General features: G+C 42.5%; 1 protein-coding gene across 1 annotated transcript; it reads right to left on the minus strand.

The window, feature by feature from the left end:
• Positions 1-1,483: 1,483 nt before the first annotated feature.
• On the minus strand, positions 1,484-2,643 carry LOC543138 (expansin-A8). The gene is made up of 2 exons (XM_044481356.1): positions 2,460-2,643; positions 1,484-2,360 (listed from the first exon to the last, which is right to left on the minus strand). Exons 1-2 carry the CDS (start codon positions 2,581-2,583, stop codon positions 1,735-1,737), a joined length of 750 nt encoding a protein of 249 aa, XP_044337291.1. The 5' UTR covers positions 2,584-2,643; the 3' UTR covers positions 1,484-1,734.
• Between the last annotated feature and the right edge of the window lie 17,150 nt (positions 2,644-19,793).

A 19,793-nucleotide genomic window follows, 5' to 3' on the forward strand; every position in this document is an offset into this window, starting at 1 on the left:
CGAGCATCGGCTCAGCCTTGACGGTTTCAGGTGCGAGTAGTTCGGGAAGGTCGCTGGTCAAAGAATCATGGTGGGGTTTAGAGAGATGGCCAGGGCAGCAAGGCATGCACGATAGCGCCGCCGGCCACGGTTGGCTGGTACATGCGGTTGGTTGGCAGTACATACAAGTGGGTCGTTGGTTAGAGGAGGGATATGTCACAACGGTTGTATTTCAACGCAAAAGTGAAGAGAATCGACTGAAAGTCAGGCAGAAATAAGCGACCTGTATTAAACGCTAGAGATTTGATTGAAGATAAATTACTCTTGAGATGTTGGACCCACAAATATAATCTTATGATCATATGCCACAAGAGAATTAATGGAAGCTAAGCACACAAACTTGGACAAGCAAAACAGAGATACAAACAAGGAAAAGAGGAGATACAACCTCAGATGAAATCACCGGGCCTGAGTTTTTGAGTACCCACAGATGAGTACCAACATTAACCTCACAAGATGTTAGAACTGTTGCCATGAAGTGTAGGTGCCACCGAACCACCAGTTGGACGGCGCAACATCGTCGGCCGTGACGACCCGGTTGTCGTCGGTCTGTACCCGGAAGGACACGCTCTGGCCGTTGAGGTAGGCATTGCTCTGCCAGCTGGCACCCCAATTCCTGCTCATTACCATCCAGTCAGTCTTGGACCCCTTAATCCACATTTGGGACACCACGCCACTACCGGCGACATTTGCCACCGTCACGAGCTCAAAGTAGTCGTTCTCGTTGATGGTGAACCTCATGGCCCCCACTCCTTTGATAGGGAACCCTCCTGTAGTTGACAGACACAATACCGCGGATTAAACAGCATCATACCCATGTGCCGTTTTTCCCGAGCAAAGTACACGAGGCACTGCTTTCAAGTTCTCTTAGTGGATGGGATGTCTTGTACTGCGATGAAGTCCGGCCGGCCGGCAGACAGACTTGTGATGTTATTCAGTTATGCCGATGAAATATTGAAATGGCAAGATATCTGAACTTGTGAAGAGGATTGGGACCTTGTCCTTTCAAGTTTATCATAATTCAACTATACCAGCGTGACGATCTGTTTGGCGGTTAACGAAAATCCTTTCTTTAACACTATTCAGTTTTTTGGATTAATCATCAATCCTCGTTGGAGTTCTAACACTGGAATGAATGTTCAATCTTTGAACTGCTAGCACGTCATTGCTTACGCTGCAACCATTTTGGAGTACATCATTTGTGAGCAGTCTGACGCTAATCACTAATGCTCTCGTGTGTGATATAAAGATTGTATTATTTTAATTTATGTCTAGAGTCGTGTCGTGATATCTTTTCGTGAGTCTCCGATCTTGATCGTGTACATTTGTGTGTATGATTAATGCACGATTAACTCTGAGACGTCCCATATATAGAAGAATGTCATTGGACACAGGAGGAAGAAGTGGGAGGACGAAGATGTCCAAGCCGTTGGATTTCAATCCAAAAGAAAAGAAAGTCAACTAAAATTCAAGCACAAACAGGCGACCCCATATTAAACAGCTCCACCTCTTCGGATGTTGGGCACACACATATAATCTTATGATCTTACGACACAAGAGAATTAATAGAAGCCAAGTACAAAAACTTGGACAGGCAAAACAGAGATACAAAGAAACAAAAGAGGAGATACAGCCTCAGATGAAATCATCGGGCCAGACTATTTGAGTACCCTTGACTGAGTACCTCGCAAGATATTAGAACTGCTGCCACGAAGTGTAGGTGCCACCGAACCACCAGTTGTACGGCGCAACATTGTCGGCCGTGATGACCCGTCCGTCGTCGGTCTGTACCCTGAAGGATATACTCTGGCCGTTGAGGTAGGCATTGCTCTGCCAGCTAGCACCCCAGTTCCTGCTCATTACCATCCAGTCAGTTTTGGACCCCTTGATCCACATTTGGGACACCACGCCGCTACCGCCGACATTTGCCACCGTCACGAGCTCAAAGTAGTCGTTCCCGTTGATGGTGAACCTCATGCCCCCACTCCTTTGGCAGGGAACCCTCCTGTAGTTGACGGGCACAATGCCGGCTTGATAGACGGCGATGGTCTCCCACACGGGCTGCGACATGTCGAAGTGCTGCCGCGGCGGGTTGCACCATCCGCCGTTGTCGCTGGCCAGGGCGTAGTTGGGCGGGCAGAAGTTGGTTGCCGTGATGGTGATGGACGTGCCCTGTTTGCACGACGGCGTCTTGCTTGCGTCGCAGGTGATGGTGAAGCACATGCCGCACGATGCGCCGTTGTTGAAGAGCGCCGTGCTCAACGCGGCTGAATTGACCCCGTACCCGGCGTTGTACAAGTTTCCGTACCCGCACGCACGACCTGCATATTTGTGTAAGTTGCGTCCTGCTTAGTAAAAGAAGATCCAGGATCTGCAGCATCCAAATAATGCATGCAGCTCAAGCATAAAAGAAACCTTACCCATGGTGTCCGACGCGTCGCTGCCGCCATAGAATGTAGCAAATGCAGGCGTCCATTGAGCAACGGAGGCCTTGAATGCAAAGGCCAACAAAGTGGTGAAAAGAAGCAGAGAAGGAGTCTCCATTTCAATTTCAGAGTACACCTAGTAAGTAATGTAGCAAGGCAGGCAAGTCCTCAAGGTTTTTGTCTTGTGCTTTGCAATGGTAATGGCGTCCCTATTTATAGTGTTCATATCATCAGAGCTTGTGTGTTGGTTGCTAATAATTGTAAGCTTGATTGATTATGGAGATTTTATATGTGATGATTTTCGTTAGGATTGGTCAGCATAACAATTATTGGGTTGAACATGCCTTGATTTGCTCGGGATGGCCGTTAGCTCTTGACGGTTAAGACTTAAGACACGGATACGCTGATTAAACAGAATCATACCCATGTGCCGTTTCCCCCTAGCAAAATACAGGAGTCAGGAGGCACTTTTGAAGTTCTCTTAGTGGATGGGATGTCTTGTATTGCGATGAAGCATGAACTTCTAGTAGGCCGGCCGGCAACAGACGTATGATCTTTATCAGAAAAAACAAAGTAAAGACAGACTTTTGATGTTATTCAGTGAACTTGTGAAGAGGATTAACGTTGTCCTTCAAAGTTTATCAGAATTCAGTTATGTGAGCGTGACCATTTGTTAGACCATGATGGAAAAACATTCTTTTAACACTATTCAGTTGTTTCCAATAATCAAATGATTTGTTTGTAACTTAGGAGGATGCGATAAGGTTAAATCTCAGATTTTATTTCAAGTTCGAACACTAGAATGAATATTCAAACTCTGAACTGCTAGCACGTCGTTGCTTACAACTACAACCATTTTGGAGTACAATTTGTGAGCATACCTGACAGTCTTACGCTAATCAGTCATGCTCTCATGAGGCTACGTGTGAACACTATTATACCATATCAGGTGTACATATGGATTAATTGTGTAGACAATCCATAGTCAACCCCATAACCACCGTTCCTTTCAGTTAGAACATGCATGTCAGGCTAACAAAGTCTTGGGTAATCATGTGCAAGTACATTTTAATCCACCGATCAACAATCAGGCATGTGATAATTGCACTTGCTTAAGTTAAATAATTCTGAAAAAATAGACAAGTACATTAGGATTTTTTTTACGGAAAAGTAGGATGTATACTGCATTGGTGTAATTTTTCATGATGAAAATACACATATGTGTGCTACACAAAGCAAATCATGAACTTTTATGGTGAACAGTATACATGGTAGAAACACATGATTATTTTTTGTGTAGCTCACGTAAAACTTATTTACCGTGAAAATTTACAAACATTTAATATACATCCTTATGTGTATGTTTTTTTGTCAATTTTTTTGAAACAAAAAAAAATGATTTTTGATTATTTATTAATTCAGCCTCCATGGAGGTCGGGATCCATTAGTGATTTCCGGTACACACCATGATATTAAAACAATTTCTCAAGCGCTCTCGGGATTCATGTTATGAGTGTATTCAAATTGCGGGCATGTGTATGTGATGATCAAGATTGGTGGAGCGTGGAGAATGAAAAGAAAAAAGATGGCTTGGTTTGCTTGGGATAAATTGATTCTCCCTAAATTCCAAGGTGGCATGAGCTTGAGAGGCATAAGGTTATTTGAAGTGTTGTAGTAATGGTCATATTGTATTTAGAGCGAACCACTATAGATCACATGATAGTGTATTATGGATAATCCTGATAATGTTTAAAGTGTTGTAATAATGATTCTGCCATAACTTCAAGACAACCGAGTGCTATCTGCTTGCTTGGTCTGACCTCGCTCGTCTTACACTCGGCGATCCGTTTGTATTCATGTGGACACGATGCAATCCGGAAAGCCAGATCTTATAGACAGTTGCAACACTAGGAAGAGCACCTTTTAACTTGATGGTTACTATGAGAGATCACCCTAATAATTGTCTACTGCTCAATCAAAGGGTGCAAACAACAAAAAGGTAAATATCTCACTCAATTCGTAATAGCATGATATGGTATAGCCCTGGGCGCCGAGAAGTCTCTGCGGTCTTCTTGCATCTAAAGTTGAAACATCGTCGTGGCGGTAGAAAAATCATTGCCGTGGCAGCCGTTTCAAAAATGTTGTCATGGCGCCAAATTCAGAAAACATTGTCGTGGCGACCATTTCAAAAATGTTGTCGCGGCACCAATTTCAGAAAATGTCATGGCATGAAAATTTCAGCACCTCCTCCCTGCGCCTGGTGAAGCTCCGGGTCTTCCGTGTACACTTGCCACCGTCACCCATAACATGTAGGCTCTCTCTAGATCTATTACATTAAAATGGCAATCTTGTGGCTCCGGCCATCATGCCGTGACACGCAGGCCACTTAACATTACAATATATAACCATCTCATACATAAAATCATTATCATGACGAAGGCTATACCACATCATATGCAAACCTGCAAAACCAAGTTAGATGTCCTCTAATCGGTTTGGCAAATTTTATTTACGTGACTTCTAGGGTTTACGGATAAAACTAGCTACCTACATACACAATCAAGGTGACAATTCTTGTTGCTAGATTAATTTTGAGGTGTGTGAGGGAAGAGACTTAATTAAAAATCTCTAGCCCCACACTAAACTTCGTCAAATTTGCATGAGCCCCTAGAAGATCGTTCATCTTCATCGCCCTCTTTTGTACGCAATGGTTCACTATTATTGACTATGATGAAGCCCAAGGAACTGTCAGCAGATCGTCAACGGGCAGAGCCGATCGATTGTCAGAAATTTGTACAAAGCTACATCATGCAGCCAATGAACTGAACCGAAGAAACACTCGTGGGAAGCATATCAAGAACATCAAAGCGTCGCATCCACATGTAATCTAGATCGAAACCTGCATCTACTCATAGAACAACTCATGATGCCATTTTTGGGAAACATAGTAGAAAACAAAAAAAGCCCTACGATCAACTAGGAACAATATAAAGATGCATATAAGGTTTGGATCACGAATGTTACCGACAACGGAGTGCAGCGGAACTAGATGAGTCAGTGTAGATCGTACTTGGAGTCCCTCAAACCGTAGATGAATGATCCCGTGAATGCCCACGAACGATCCCACAGACGGAAGACCGAAAGCACGGCCTCTCTACTTGGTTCCAAGCATACGGTCTTCATGATCTGGCAGCGCTTCGCCGTCCAGAGCTAATCGTCGCTAGATAGTTAAAGCGAGGAGATTAGAACCACACTGGTCTTCTAATTATGAAGATTAGAGGAACTAGGTCTAGCTCTAATTAGATCAATTAGGGTCAACTAGAACTAGATGAACTAGAGGAGGCTCCAAAACTTGTGTGTTCAAAGGGCCAACGTCCTTAAGTATATGTAGGTTGGAGGGAGGGGAGAGGGGGCGCCCAAGGGGGAGGAAAACCTCCCCTTTGGAGGGCCCAGGAGGGGGAAATCCCCTCCAATTCGGCCTCCCCTTTCCTTCTATTGGGCCCAAGTGGCCCAATTCTCCTTCCACCACTTGGCCTTTTAAGGCCCGTTGATAGTAAATTAAATATAAAACCTCCTAACAATTACTAGAGTCTTTATTATTAATTTAACATCATTGGAAACATTTTCCACCTATATATTATTTATCGGGAATATCCTATACTTCCCGATAAGCTGTAAAACCCTTCGGGTGACCCCGAAACACTTCCGGTTCCTCTCGGAACTATTCAAAATATTAACATAACAATTTAACAAATAAATCCTTGATACTCTCGTCCAACTAACACTCGGTAGATTGTGATTATCTTAAGCTTGTGACCCTGTAGGTTTGGTAAAACATAGACATGAACGAACACCCTTCATTCAGTGACCGATAACGGAACCGTGGACGTCCATATCAATCGCTATGACAACACGAATGACATGAAGGAAATATGCCCTAGAGGCAATAATAAAGTTGTCATTTATATTTCCTTATATCATGATAAATGTTTATTATTCATGCTAGAATTGTATTAATCGGAAACTTGATACATGTGTGAATACATAGACAAAATAGAGTGTCCCTAGTATGCCTCTACTTGACTAGCTCGTTAATCAAAGATGGTTAAGTTTCCTGACCATAGACATGTATTGTCATTTGATGAACGAGATCACATCATTAGGAGAATGATGTGATGGACAAGACCCATCCGTTAGCTTAGCATAATGATCGTTAAGTTTTATTGCTATTGCTTTCTTCATGACTTATACATATTCCTTTGACTATGAGATTATGCAACTCCCGAATACCAGAGGAACACCTTGTGTGCTATCAAAGGTCACAACATAACTGGGTGATTATAAAGATGCTCTACAGGTGTCTCTGAAGGTGTTTGTTGGGTTGGCATAGATCGGGATTAGGATTTGTCACTCTGAGTATCGGAGAGGTATCTCTGGGCCCTCTCAGTAATGCACATCATGATAAGCCTTGCAACTAATGTGACTAATGATTTAGTTGTGGGATGATGCATTACGGAGCGAGTAAAGAGACTTGCCAGTAACGAGATTGAACTAGGTATGAAGATACCGATGATCGAATCTCGGCAAGTAACATACCGATGACAAAGGGAATAACGTATGTTGTCATTGCGGTTTGACCGATAAAGATCTTCGTAGAATATGTAGGGACCAATATGAGCATCCAAGTTCTGCTGTTGGTTATTGATCGGAGATGTGTCTCATCATGTCTACAAAGTTCCCAAACCCGTAGGGTCCGCACGCTTAACGTTCGATGATGATTTGTATTATGAGTAATGTGTTTCGTGACCGAAGATTGTTTGGAGTCCCGGATGAGGTCACAGACATGACGAGGAGTCTCAAAGTAGTTGAGAGGTGAAGATTGATATTTTGGACGATAGTATTCGGACATCGGAAGGCTTCGCAGTGTTTCGGGTATTTATCGGAGTACCGGGAGGTTACCGGAACCCCCCCCCGGGGGGGGGGAGTAATGGGCCAACATGGTCCATAGGGGAGAGAGAGGGCAGCCCACAAGGGGTGCCTCCCATGGGTGTACGAATTGGACAAGGGGAGTTCCTTCTCCCTATCCCTCTCCTTCCCTTTTCCCCCTCCGAAAGAAAGGAAGGGGGCCGATTAGGACTAGGAGTCCAAGTCGGTTCCCACCCCCATGGCACGCCCCCTATGCCCGGCCTCCTCCCTCTCCTCCTTTATATACGGGGGCAGGGGGCACCCCAAAGCACAGCAATTGTTCTCTTAGCCGTATGCGGTGGCCCCTTCCATAGTTTACTCCTCCGGTCATATTGTCGTAGTGCGTAGGCGAAGCCCTGCGCGGATCACATCACCATCATCGTCACCATGCCGTCGTGCTGACGAAACTCTCCCTCAACACTTTGCTAGATCAAGAGTTCGAGGGACGTCATCGAGCTGAACGTGTGCTGAACTCGGAGGTGTCGTACGTTCGGTGCTTGATTGGTTGGATCGCTGATACTTCTCCAACGTATCTATAATTTTTGATTCTTCCATGCTGTTTTATTATCAATCTTGGATGTTTTATAATCATTTTATAGTCATTTTATATCATCTTTTGGTACTAACCTATTGACATAGTGCCAAGTGCCAATTCCTGTTTTTTCCATGTTTTTTACATCGCCGAAAATCAATATCAAACGGAGTCCAAATGCCATGAAACTTTACGGAGTTTTTCTATGGACCAGAAGGAAGATGTTGGGCCCTGGTTGCACTTGGGGGAGTCCCGAGGAGGGGACAACCCACCAGGGCACGCCAGGAAGCCCAGGCGCGCCATGGTGGGTTGTGCCCACCTCGGGTGCCCCCCAAACCGCCTCTTTGTTCTATAAATACCCCAAAAATCCCAGAACCCTAGGGGAGTCGATGAAATATTCATCCAACCACCGCAGTGTCCAGAACAACCAGATCCAATCTAGACACCATCACGGAGGGGTTCACCACTTCCATTGGTGCCTCTCCGATGATGCGTGAGTAGTTCTTTGTAGACCTTCGGGTCCGTAGTTAGTAGCTAGATGGCTTCATCTCTCTCTCTCTCTATCTCTCTCTCTCTCTCTCTTGATTCTCAATACAATGGTCTCTTGGAGATCCATATGATGTAACTCTTTTGCGTGTGTTTGTTGGGATCGATGAACTTTGAGTTTATGATCAGGGCCGGTCCTAAGATTTTAGGGGCTCGGGGCGAAGAAAATTACCCGGGGCCCTTTATACAAATGATAATTAACATATGCATGTTTACATATTTTTAAACAAAAGTTACTCTTAATGTTTTTCGATGGAGTACAAAACCAGCATGTCAACCGAGTTTCATGATCTAATTATATTAAGTTTATCTTACTTTTGTTAAGTTTTGAAAAAGTTTCATGCGTATATTTCATAGTTTGCCAGACAAAAGCTACTCTTAATGTTTTATCGATGAACTTCTCCTGGTGGTGTGCATCTAGAATTAGATTTGTAATTTGCAACATTAAAATTAATTTGGCCACCTAATTAGATTAATGCTACCATGCATTCTCCAATTAGTTTCAGCTCGACTATCATCATTAGTCCATGGATCCAGTCATTCTCTCCCATTGTCTTTTATCAATCCCCAACAGAGCCAGATTAATTAGTGAAAAGGACAACTATGTCCAACTCTTCTTCTCTGCTAATTCACTAGCTCTCCGAATTCACCTACTAACTAGTCACCTATCTAACCTAGCTAGCTCTTGGAAGATGAATCAACGCGATGCTTACCTGATCTGTTGTTCAAAACTGCCTGTTGGGACCGGCGGGCGGTGGTGTTGTTACTCCTGTCCACAGGGATGAAGAAGAAATTACCAGAGCCGTCGTTGGAGTAGGAAGCATCAGGGAGGCGTCCGCGGGAGGAGGCTGCGGCGATGGGGTCGCCCTCGAGGTTTGAGGAGTCCTGCGTGATATGTGGCTTGTCGATCGCTCATGTCATCATGCATGGGCCCACGAGAGGCGAACGGAAATTCCATGAATTTAGCGATCGCTGATTTACTTAGCCCTGCTCTCTGTACGTTGCTGCATGTACATGCCATTGTACCTAAATTAGCCAAGAATCATTTTTTTCACAGGCCAAATACAACACAAAGCACGCATACGTGGGGGCCCCTCTGTCTCGGGGGCCCGAGGCAGCCGCCCCCCTGCCCCCCATCAGGGCCGGGCCTGTTTATGATCAGATCTATCTTCTTATATTCATGAAAGTATTTGAGTTTCTTTGATCTCTTTTATGCATGATCTTTTATAGCCTCGTATTTCTTCTCCGATATTTGGGTTTTGTTCGGCCAACTTGATCTATTTATCTTGCAATGGGAAGAGGTGCCCGGTATGGGTTCGATCTTACGGTGCTTGATCCCAGTGACAGAAAGGGAACCGACACGTATGTATCGTTGCTACTAAGGATAAAAAGATGGGATCTACATCTACTGCCATAGATAAATGGATCTCATCTACATCATGTCATCATTCTTATTGCATTACTCCGTTTTTCCATGAACTTAATACACTAGATGCATGCTCGATAGCGGTCGATGTGTGGAGTAATAGTAGTAGATGCAGGTAGGAGTCGATCTAATAATTTTGGATGTGATGCCTATGTAATGATCATTGCCTGGATATCATCATAATTATTTGAGGTTCTATCAATTTCCCAATAATAATTTGTTTACCCACCGTTTGCTACGGCACCCGGGTCTTCTTTCTCATATATTTGTCTTTGCGATCTATTTTTCTCTTGCTTTTATTCGGATCTATTAAACCAAAAATACAAAAATATTTTGCTGCACTTTATTTTATTTGCGATCTATTTATTCAATCTATCACAAATTTATCTCCCGTTCACGCACCGTTTCTGGCGCCGTTACCCAAAAGGGATTGACAACCCCTTTAACACGTCAGGTTGCGAGTGGTTGTTATTTGCGTACAGGGGCTGTTTACATTGTGTTGCTTGGTTCTCCTACTGGTTCGATAACCTTGGTTTCATATCCGAGGGAAATACCTACTGCCGATGTGCTGCATCATCCCTTCCTCTTTGGGGAAATACGGACGTAGCTTCAAGCGACGTCAAAAGGAATTTCTGGCGCCGTTGCTGGGGAGGATCTTCAACATAACCAGGTTCCTAATCACAAATCTCATCTCCTCGCAATTTACATTATTTGCCATTTGCCTCTCGTTTTCCTCTCCCCCACTTCACAAAAATTTGCCGTTTTTTCGCCTTTTTTTCGTTTGCCGTTCTCTTGCTTTCTAGTCTCGATGGCTAGCGTCCCTACTCCTCCTTTGTCACCAGATTTTGAAGTCCTTTACTTCAAGCAAGGACTAGGAGAAAACTTGAAAGATGACTGGTATAGGCTTATGGAACCGTATCGTATTTTGAACTTAAAGGGGGATGCTAATGTTTTGCTTGAAATTTTTACATAGGATTGGCTTTGCATCATAGACAACTTCTCGATTTGCCGCTAAAGTAAACTTCATTGATCTTGATGCCAATGTTGCCTACGAAATCTTAGAGGGAATTTTGGGAATTCCACCTCAAAAGAAGGGGTTTCCTTTTACCCCCGAGGGAGCTCAAATGTTGGACAAACATGATGATTTGCATAAGAATATGGTTGAAATACAAAATATAATGAACCCCTCAAACACCTCAATGGTAGTATCAATCGCATGAATGCCTTGATTACTCTTTGTAATAAGCGATTGGATATTTTGGATCTTAAGATGGTTTATTTTTTTCGGAGAATTTAGGGAAGCATAAAGAGCCTCCCGAGTTTGAGAAAACCCTTACAAAAATTGCCAAAACTTCAGAAGACAAAACATAGATCCTTGCTTTATGCCTAGCTAAGGGCGTAAAACTATAGCGCTTGTTGGGAGGCAACCCAATAAATAAAATTTATTTTTGCTTTTTTCTTCTTGTTTTTGAGTGTTAGCACAATTATGCAAATGTTATGATTGTGTTTTTGTGTGTTTTAATTAGTGTTTGTGCCAAGTAAAGCCTTTATGTAACATCCCAAAATTCTAAATTTTGAATGTTATAATAAATAGATAGATTTGATTGATTGTTTGATTGATTGTCTGAAAGTGAGTGAATTCGAAACTTTTGAAAGTTAAATGAGAGGGAATAAAAGGACTTTCCCAAACTTTCATATTTGCTTTCTGATCTCCATGAATTCAAATTCTTTTCAAACACAAAACCCTAGAGAGAAGATGACATGACTTCTTTCATTTAAAAATGAAAAGGGTGTTTGAAAAGTAATTGAATTTCATTTGGAAATATTCCAATTCTGAAACTTTATGTGACTCAATGATTTTCACGAGAGAAGATAAAATGACTTCTTCAAATTATATGAAATATGAGTTGGGAGTTTCAAAGAATTAAATTCAAAGTTCTTTTGAATTTATTTTCAATCTGGAATATTAGATCATCATCCATATCTTATTTTCTTGCATTTTGGTCGATCCTAGAAATTTCACGCAACTCAAGGACCTTCGGAGAGAGTTGGAGATTTCGTTATTTTCATATTTGAGAGTTTTCTTGAATTTGAAAAGAGGATCATTTGATTTATTTATTTTATCTTCAATTATTTTCCTATATAAAATATAAGAGAGGGAATAATATGACTTTCCCAAAATTGAGGAAAAAATGAAGATTTAATAAATAGATCAAATTTTGGTTTTGCCGGAGTTTATTTGCATTTTATTCGGATAGGAAAAAATGCGCGTTTTTGAAAATTTTATTTTAGGTCCGGAGAAAAGTTCATTTTGTTCGACTCATTTTTAGGAGTCGGGGACAATTTACTTTTAGAATTTTGGAGCAAGTTTAGTTTTCTTTTTCGTTTTTTTCTGCGCGCGGAATCAGTTAAAAAAAACTGGACCAAGGCCCAGCCGGGCCAAAGGCCCAAGCCAAGCCGCAGCCTCCCTGCGCGCAGCGCAGCGCCAGGCGCCAGGAGCGCCCCAGGCCGCCGCCTCTTGCTCCTATACCGAATCCCAAAAGGATTCTAGGGCGCCCCTTGCCCCTTTTTCCTTATTTCGTTATTCCTATTCCTAGTCTAATTCTTGTCCCCTACCCCAAATAACCCCCCCTCCCCAATATAAATACCCAAGCCCCCCCCCCCTCTAAACTCATCAAACCAAACCCCAAGCTCTCCACCACCCAAGCCGCGCCTCACCCCGCGCCTCTCACCCGCGCCGCGCCCTGCGTCACCCGCCGCCGCCGCGCCTTGCCTACACCACCCAAGCCGCCGCACCCTACCCACGCCGCCGCTGCCCAACGCCGCCGCCGCCGGAGCCCCTCACCGGAGACCTCGCCGGAGGTACCGCGCCGCGTCTCTTTTCTTCCCTCGGATCATTTTCTTCTAATCGTTCTGATTCTTTTCTTCTCTAAACCGTTCCGGTTTTCTAGATCGGTTTTGTTTCGGTTTTCTTCCAAAACCCTAGATCGGATTCGTTTTATTTTCCGATTTACTTGCCTTTGGACCGTTCGCCGGACCGTTCGTCCTAACGAACATGATCACCGGATTCTCCTAGGTTAACGAACGTCCATTCGTTTAACCGTTCTTCTTTTTCTTCTCGTCGGATTTATTCCGCGATCGTGATCTCAGATCCGATCTTCGTTCTAGTTTATCTTCTCGCTCGTTTATCGGAATCAGATGATTCAAGCGCCTGGAGTTTCGTCTCGAAACCGCCGTTCCATCTAATCAACTTAAACAAGTTTTTGCTACTGTAAAATTTGACCTAGTTTCAACTTGCTAGAAGCGAGTTGTTTTCTTTTGCCGTTTGTTTTCCGTTTCTTTGTTCGATTCGTTCTTTCTTTGCAACCGGAGTTCTTAAGTTGAACCTTCTGGTTCGTTCTCTTGTTCGAGTTTTACCTGTACATTAGATGAGTACTTATTGTGTAGTTACTATTGCTTGATTACGATAGATTGACCGGAGTGTGACGAGTAGATCTATCAAGAGTTTTGAGTGTGAATCATCTTCATCAACATTGCAGGCAAGTTCACACTTTGATCATACCTTTTCTACAACCCATGTTTTATTGCATTAGATCAATCCTCTCACATTGCATGATTAGGATCTAATTAAATTGTGGGATGGGAAGTAGATGAGGTAGTACCTATTACCTGTATTATTATGAAACCCTTGGGAGTTACTTCTACGTTTGCTTATTATGCCATGCTATGCTAGTAGACGTGGATTGGGTGAGTGATATCCATGACAGATGTGAGTTGATAATTTTAATGGTTTATCTAAGGTGGCAACTTAAACACACATCTGGGTGGATTGAGGCACCTGATGTCTATCAGGACTTGCCTGTTTTTTTTCGGACTGCCACCCAGGCTCAAAGGGATCATAAGATAATTCATGCTAGAAACTTTCGTGTGCAGCCACATGCTACTATGGGCTCTGGCATAGTTGACTAAGTTGTGCGAACTCTTACGGGGTGGACTAGCAGATGTAGGGGTTGTAGGTGGTACGGTCTACCCCACATGTAAGGTGCTAGCGCTTCTGAAAGACTATGTCTCGGTCATCCGTCTTCTCAAACACCTTGTAGTGCGAGAAACCAAACGGAGGCGACCGAGTCTTGTGGGGAAAAGTGCGCAAACCTCTGCAGAGTGTACAAACTAATCATGATTAGCCGTGTCCCCGGTTATGGACATCTTGAGTATCTAGTACTTGAATATCATGTGAATCTCAACATGTTAATTCTAATTAATGTTGTTGGGTTTTAATTATTTTTTAATTGGGATTGAGAATGCTGTCAACCATTCTCAATGTTTCACAACCACCATGATAGTTAAATAAATTTATTCCTTTGCAGTAGGGAAAAATTGGCTTTACGCAAAAACCTTATAACCATAGAGCTTTTCCACCAGCCAAATATGCATATAGTGATAGCCATTGTTCATCATTTTCTCTATGGTGTGAATTTGCCAGTACATTCAATGTACTGACCCGTTTTGGGCTGCAACGTCTCATGTTGCAGGATTATCTTACGACGAGTAAGTGTTACGTTAGGGTTACGATTTCTACACTCAACTTTGCCGTTGGTGTTGATGGGAATCCACAACCTTGTTGCTTCCGCTATTTGGATTGAGGTAATAGTATTTATGTTACTTTATACATGTGATTTACCTCTGTTATAAATCCTTCGAGTACTGTGTGTGTCAGCATGCCGATCCAGGGATGACACGTAAGCACAGAGACTTGATCCATTCGGGTCGGGTCGCTACAAGATGGTATCAGAGCACATGTTGACTGTAGGACGTGACCCTAGAAATTGGCAAGCCCATAGCAAAGATTTTTCTCTACAAATTTCCCTTTCAAAAAGATCTTTTCTTTTCTGAGCTTATTCAAAAAATTCTTTTTAGTGAGACCATATCCCTTTTCCCCTTTTGACCACACAAAGATTCGACTGATGAGACCACTCCAAGATGTACAGGATATCGGACAACCGAGACCATTTGGAATGAAGAGGATTTTACCATACATTATGATGATGGAAACTACAACGGCTGAAGACCGAAGACAAGTAGAATTTGAAGGCTCTGAAGAATTCTCAGATTTGTATGACCTAGGAATGCTACCCTTATGGAACTTGGCACATTATGGAAGTTGTCAATACCCGAGATCCAGGTGTATTGGAGAAAGACTGAAACAAGGAGTATGAGAACTCGAAGTTTTGTCAAAGAAAACCCTAAGGCAGGAGATATCAACTGGCAAAATAGCTCATGGCAATGACAAGGGAAACACAGTTATCCGTGATGTCAACGCCGCTGATGCTATTGTCACCGTGCTGAGTTAAGGATGCATTTCATCAGAATGGATTTGATGGAAGAAGGCTGGTGGAGCACCTATCATAAGATGAAGTTTTAGCCCTAGCCGGTGTATCACCAGGATCTGGAGTAGTACATCAAGAAGTTTAAGGTGGAGCTCCATGAAAGCATATTAGACAAGGAAGTATTTCATGAGGAACTCAGGACCCTGAAGATGAGAGTAGCCAAGCTGGAGGAGCTACAACCTCGAGATACCGGAGAATTGTCAAGAACTGAAGGACAGTATGACCATGGTTCATGTGAAGGATGTTGAAACCTAGAAGTTTGAAATACAACTCCAGAATATTAAAGGATGTCACGAGAGATTTCACGTCAACAGAGATGATCTAGCAAAAGAACTTGAGAAAGACAAGCATGATCGGAAGAAGCCATTGGAGGCATGAACAAGGTTTGAAGAATTTGGAGACGTTGAAGATTTATTGACCTTTAGAAGACCAAACCTCTGTTATATACCTACGTTAGATGCGACATTTGTGAGCTGTCATTTGTTTGATGTTTTTCGACAGCCACAACAAAAATCTGTCTTTTCAAAACTTTTGTTTGTATTGTGTGTGTCCCTCTCCCTCTCTATTATCTCACCCCAAAACCCATGGACCCAATAGAGGATGAATGGAGATGAGCTTGTATTTTCAGGACCAATGAGTCAATTGGAGACAGACCGATGGATTCAGAACATGGAGGATCACATGGAGAATAACCCTATAGTCGAAAAGGATATGACCCAGCATGCTCTTTAGTGCTTTGAAAGAGGTGCTGCTACTTGGTGGAGGATGTATCAAACCATCAATGGATGGCAAGGAGTAACCACTTGGAAAGAATTTAAGGTGACTCTGCCAAAGTCTCGGTTTGTGTCCCAGAAGTTGAAGCCTTATGGAAAGGATATGAAGAAACCTTGTGCATGCAAGATTTGTGGAGAAATCGGACACACCCATAAAGAACACAAGGATGAGTGCCCTAATTGTGAAGGAAGTCACCCAGCTGAAGAATGCCCAACTAGGCAGATCACTTGTTTCTTGTGTGAAGGGACTACCCACTATCCTGCTCAGTGTCGCATTTACCCCATGGTACAAAGAACCATCCAGCAGAAGGAAGAAGCAATGAAAGGAGCCCTCATGGAAGGTTTAGAAGAACCTGTGAAGAAGAAAGAGGTGGAGGACACACCCAAAGAAGAACCAATTAAACCCTGCACCAAGTCATGCTATTCATGTGGAGAAGAAGGACACATCTCCCAGAATTGTATGAATGGGGATCTAGTAGAATTCCCGGCTGAGGAAGTAGAGTATGACCCACAGGAAATAGAAGCCCTGATTGGAATGGAAAAGTCCAGAAAGAGAAGTAGATTGGATCCCAGGAAGGACCTAAGTCATATCACCTATTACAGGTGCAAGGAGTCAGGGCACTACCTCAGCAGTTGCCCAAAAAGGAAACCTCGATACTTGTCAGAAGTAATATGTTTTAGTTGTAATAAAGCAGGGCACTTTGCCAGAGATTGTCCAAAGGAGAATGAGACTTGTGATAAGTAGTTGAGTTTGTAACAGAAGAAATATAGTCGTAGTAGTGAGGACATTTTCCTTTATATTGAGGTGTTGAGTTGAGGCATGTAATGGAAAAACAGGAGATTGTAATAATTTGAGAGTGAATAAAGTTAGCATCGTTGGTACTGATATGGATTTTATGAGTTGTTACTCTATGAAGAAGGATTTTGGCCATTCTGAGGATATAAGAAATATGGTCTATAAAATATTGGAGCATTTTAAGGGTGGTAGTACCCTGTAAGAACCATTGACCCCTGGAAAAGATAAGGCTACCCCACTGAGTGGATTTCGGACAAAATGAATACGAGTTTTGTCTCGATATGTGTGATACCCCAAGAGTATGTGGGATGAAGTTGGAGACCGTCAGTTGTTTGGACCAAATGTGATTCGAGATAGACTGAAGGTAGTTCAGTCCAGGCAAAATAGTTATGTAGACTCAAAAACTCAAGGAGGTAGTCTATGAAATTTAAGACAGAGCATGTCTTCGTTGCGAGGAGTTAAACGATTTGGAGATTAAGGTAAAGATAGACCCGAGATTTGTAGGACCATACCGAGTTTTGGAGCATATGGGAGAAGTGGCCAACAAGTTGGAGTTACCCGAAGGACTGTCAGGAGTTCAGGATGTGTTTCACGTTTCCCAGTTGAAGAAGTGCCATGCAAAGATGGCCAATATTCCCCTGTAAGGACACTTGACCGCGGAAAGGATAATGATGTTCCACGTAGTGGAATATGGACTTCATAAGTATAAGTTTTATCTCGGTATGAGGGATACCCCACGAGGATGAAGAGATGAAGTACTATTGGATATAAAGGAGGTGTGATGTTGGAATATGGATCAATGGAAATTCCATGATGAGACTGAGTAATCATGTCCTAGTTTGGTGCCAATAGAAGGAAGGAAGACAGTACAATTGGATGGATTTAAGAATACAAGGAAGTTGGAACAATGACCAGTTGCCCAATGATAAGTTCAAGGACTACAAGTGATGAGATGGGCCATAACCCACAAGCCCCAGGACCTGCCAAGAAGCAAGCACACTCTTGCTGAAGGAAAAACCTTGGAAGAAGTACGATTTTATCGACGGACGATTTTGTAGGAGTAACGCAAAACCTGAGAGTTGTGAAGGAACGATAGATGTTGGTCTGGCTTGCAGAATCAATGGATTATTCTGAACTTGGTTCATCGACCAGAGAAATTCTGCAATGCTTGTGAGGATGACCGAGTGTTACAATGCGAGATTCGCTAAACTGTATACAAGGAAATGATTTGGGTGCGGGATGGATTGATCACCATACTGACTTACTCTTATTGTTCGCCTTGCTATATGGGATGGTAAATCTGAGTGACTTATCTATAGTGGAGAGACGACGATCAAAACCTTGTTTAAACCCTAGAATGGTATAGCAATTTTTCCCTTGTACACGGCAGTTGTGCCAACCGTAGGTTATACGGTGAGAATCAACCCAGACCCATTTCCTGCAGGAGAAACCATAAATTGTTAACCACCATGAGATATCGATAGTTATTTAGAATTGGCGCCAGACCGTCAGCTAAGAAGACCCAGTCTCAGAATAACCTTACCTAGATGAAAGACAGAAGAATTGAGGAAAAGGTTATGCCACTACCGGAAGAGCTCGGAGAAGGAATTTTCTCGAGGATTTGAGAAGACCGACACTGTTAAACAATATGGATGAAGTATATGAGTTTTCGATGGAGCTGTAACCATGCTTCTAAGGGTGGTAGCACCCCAGACACCGTGTGATGATTGATGGATTTTGAGAAGACCCCAAACCCTAACCTTTTCTTGCTAGCCTCTCCGAATCTCGAGGACGAGATTCCTTTTAAGGGTGGTAGGTTTGTAACATCCCAAAATTCTAAATTTTGGAATGTTATAATAAATAGATAAATTTGATTGATTGTTTGATTGATTGTCTGAAAGTGAGTGAATTCGAAACTTTTGAAAGTTAAATGAGAGGGAATAAAAGGACTTTCCCAAACTTTCATATTTGCTTTTTGATCTCCATGAATTCAAATTCTTTTCAAACACAAAACCCTAGAGAGAAGATGACATGACTTCTTCCATTTAAAAATGAAAAGGGTGTTTGAAAAGTAATTGAATTTCATTTGGAAATATTCCAATTCTGAAACTTTATGCGACTCAATGATTTTCACGAGAGAAGATAAAATGACTTCTTCAAATTATATGAAATATGAGTTGGGAGTTTCAAAGAATTAAATTCAAAGTTCTTTTGAATTTATTTTCAATTTGGAATATTAGATCATCATGCATATCTTATTTTCTTGCATTTTGGTCGATCCTAGAAATTTCACGCAACTCAAGGACCTTCGGAGAGAGTTGGAGATTTCGTTATTTTCATATTTGAGAGTTTTCTCGAATTTGAAAAGAGGATCATTTGATTTATTTATTTTATCTTCAATTATTTTCCTATAAAAAAAATATAAGAGAGGGAATAATATGACTTTCCCAAAATTGAGGAAAAAAAGAAGATTTAATAAATAGATCAAATTTTGGTTTTGCCGGAGTTTATTTGCATTTTATTCGGATAGGGAAAAATGCGCGTTTTTGAAAATTTTATTTTAGGTCCGGAGAAAAGTTCATTTTGTTTGACTCATTTTTAGGAGTCGGGGACAATTTACTTTTAGAATTTTGGAGCCCGTTTAGTTTTCTTTTTCGTTTTTTTTCTGCGCGCGGAATCAGTTAAAAAAAACTGGACCAAGGCCCAGCCGGTCCAAAGGCCCAAGCCAAGCCGCAGCCTCCCTGCGCGCAGCGCAGCGCCAGGCGCCAGGAGCGCCCCAGGCCGCCGCCTCTTGCTCCTGTACCGAATCCCAAAAGGATTCTAGGGCGCCCCTTGCCCCTTTTTCCTTATTTCATTATTCCTATTCCTAGTCTAATTCTTGTCCCCTACCCCAAGTAAACCCT

This window comes from Triticum aestivum, chromosome 3A (assembly GCF_018294505.1).
Source record: "Triticum aestivum cultivar Chinese Spring chromosome 3A, IWGSC CS RefSeq v2.1, whole genome shotgun sequence".
NCBI classification, from domain to species: Eukaryota; Viridiplantae; Streptophyta; class Magnoliopsida; order Poales; family Poaceae; genus Triticum; species Triticum aestivum.

Coding starts and splice junctions, on each gene's coding strand:
- LOC543138 (XM_044481356.1), bottom strand. CDS start 2,583: ATGGAGACTCCTTCTCTGCTTCTTTTCACCACTTTGTTGGCCTTTGCA. Junction 2,361..2,459: donor CGACGCGTCGGACACCATGG/GTAAGGTTTCTT, acceptor ACAAATATGCAG/GTCGTGCGTGCGGGTACGGA.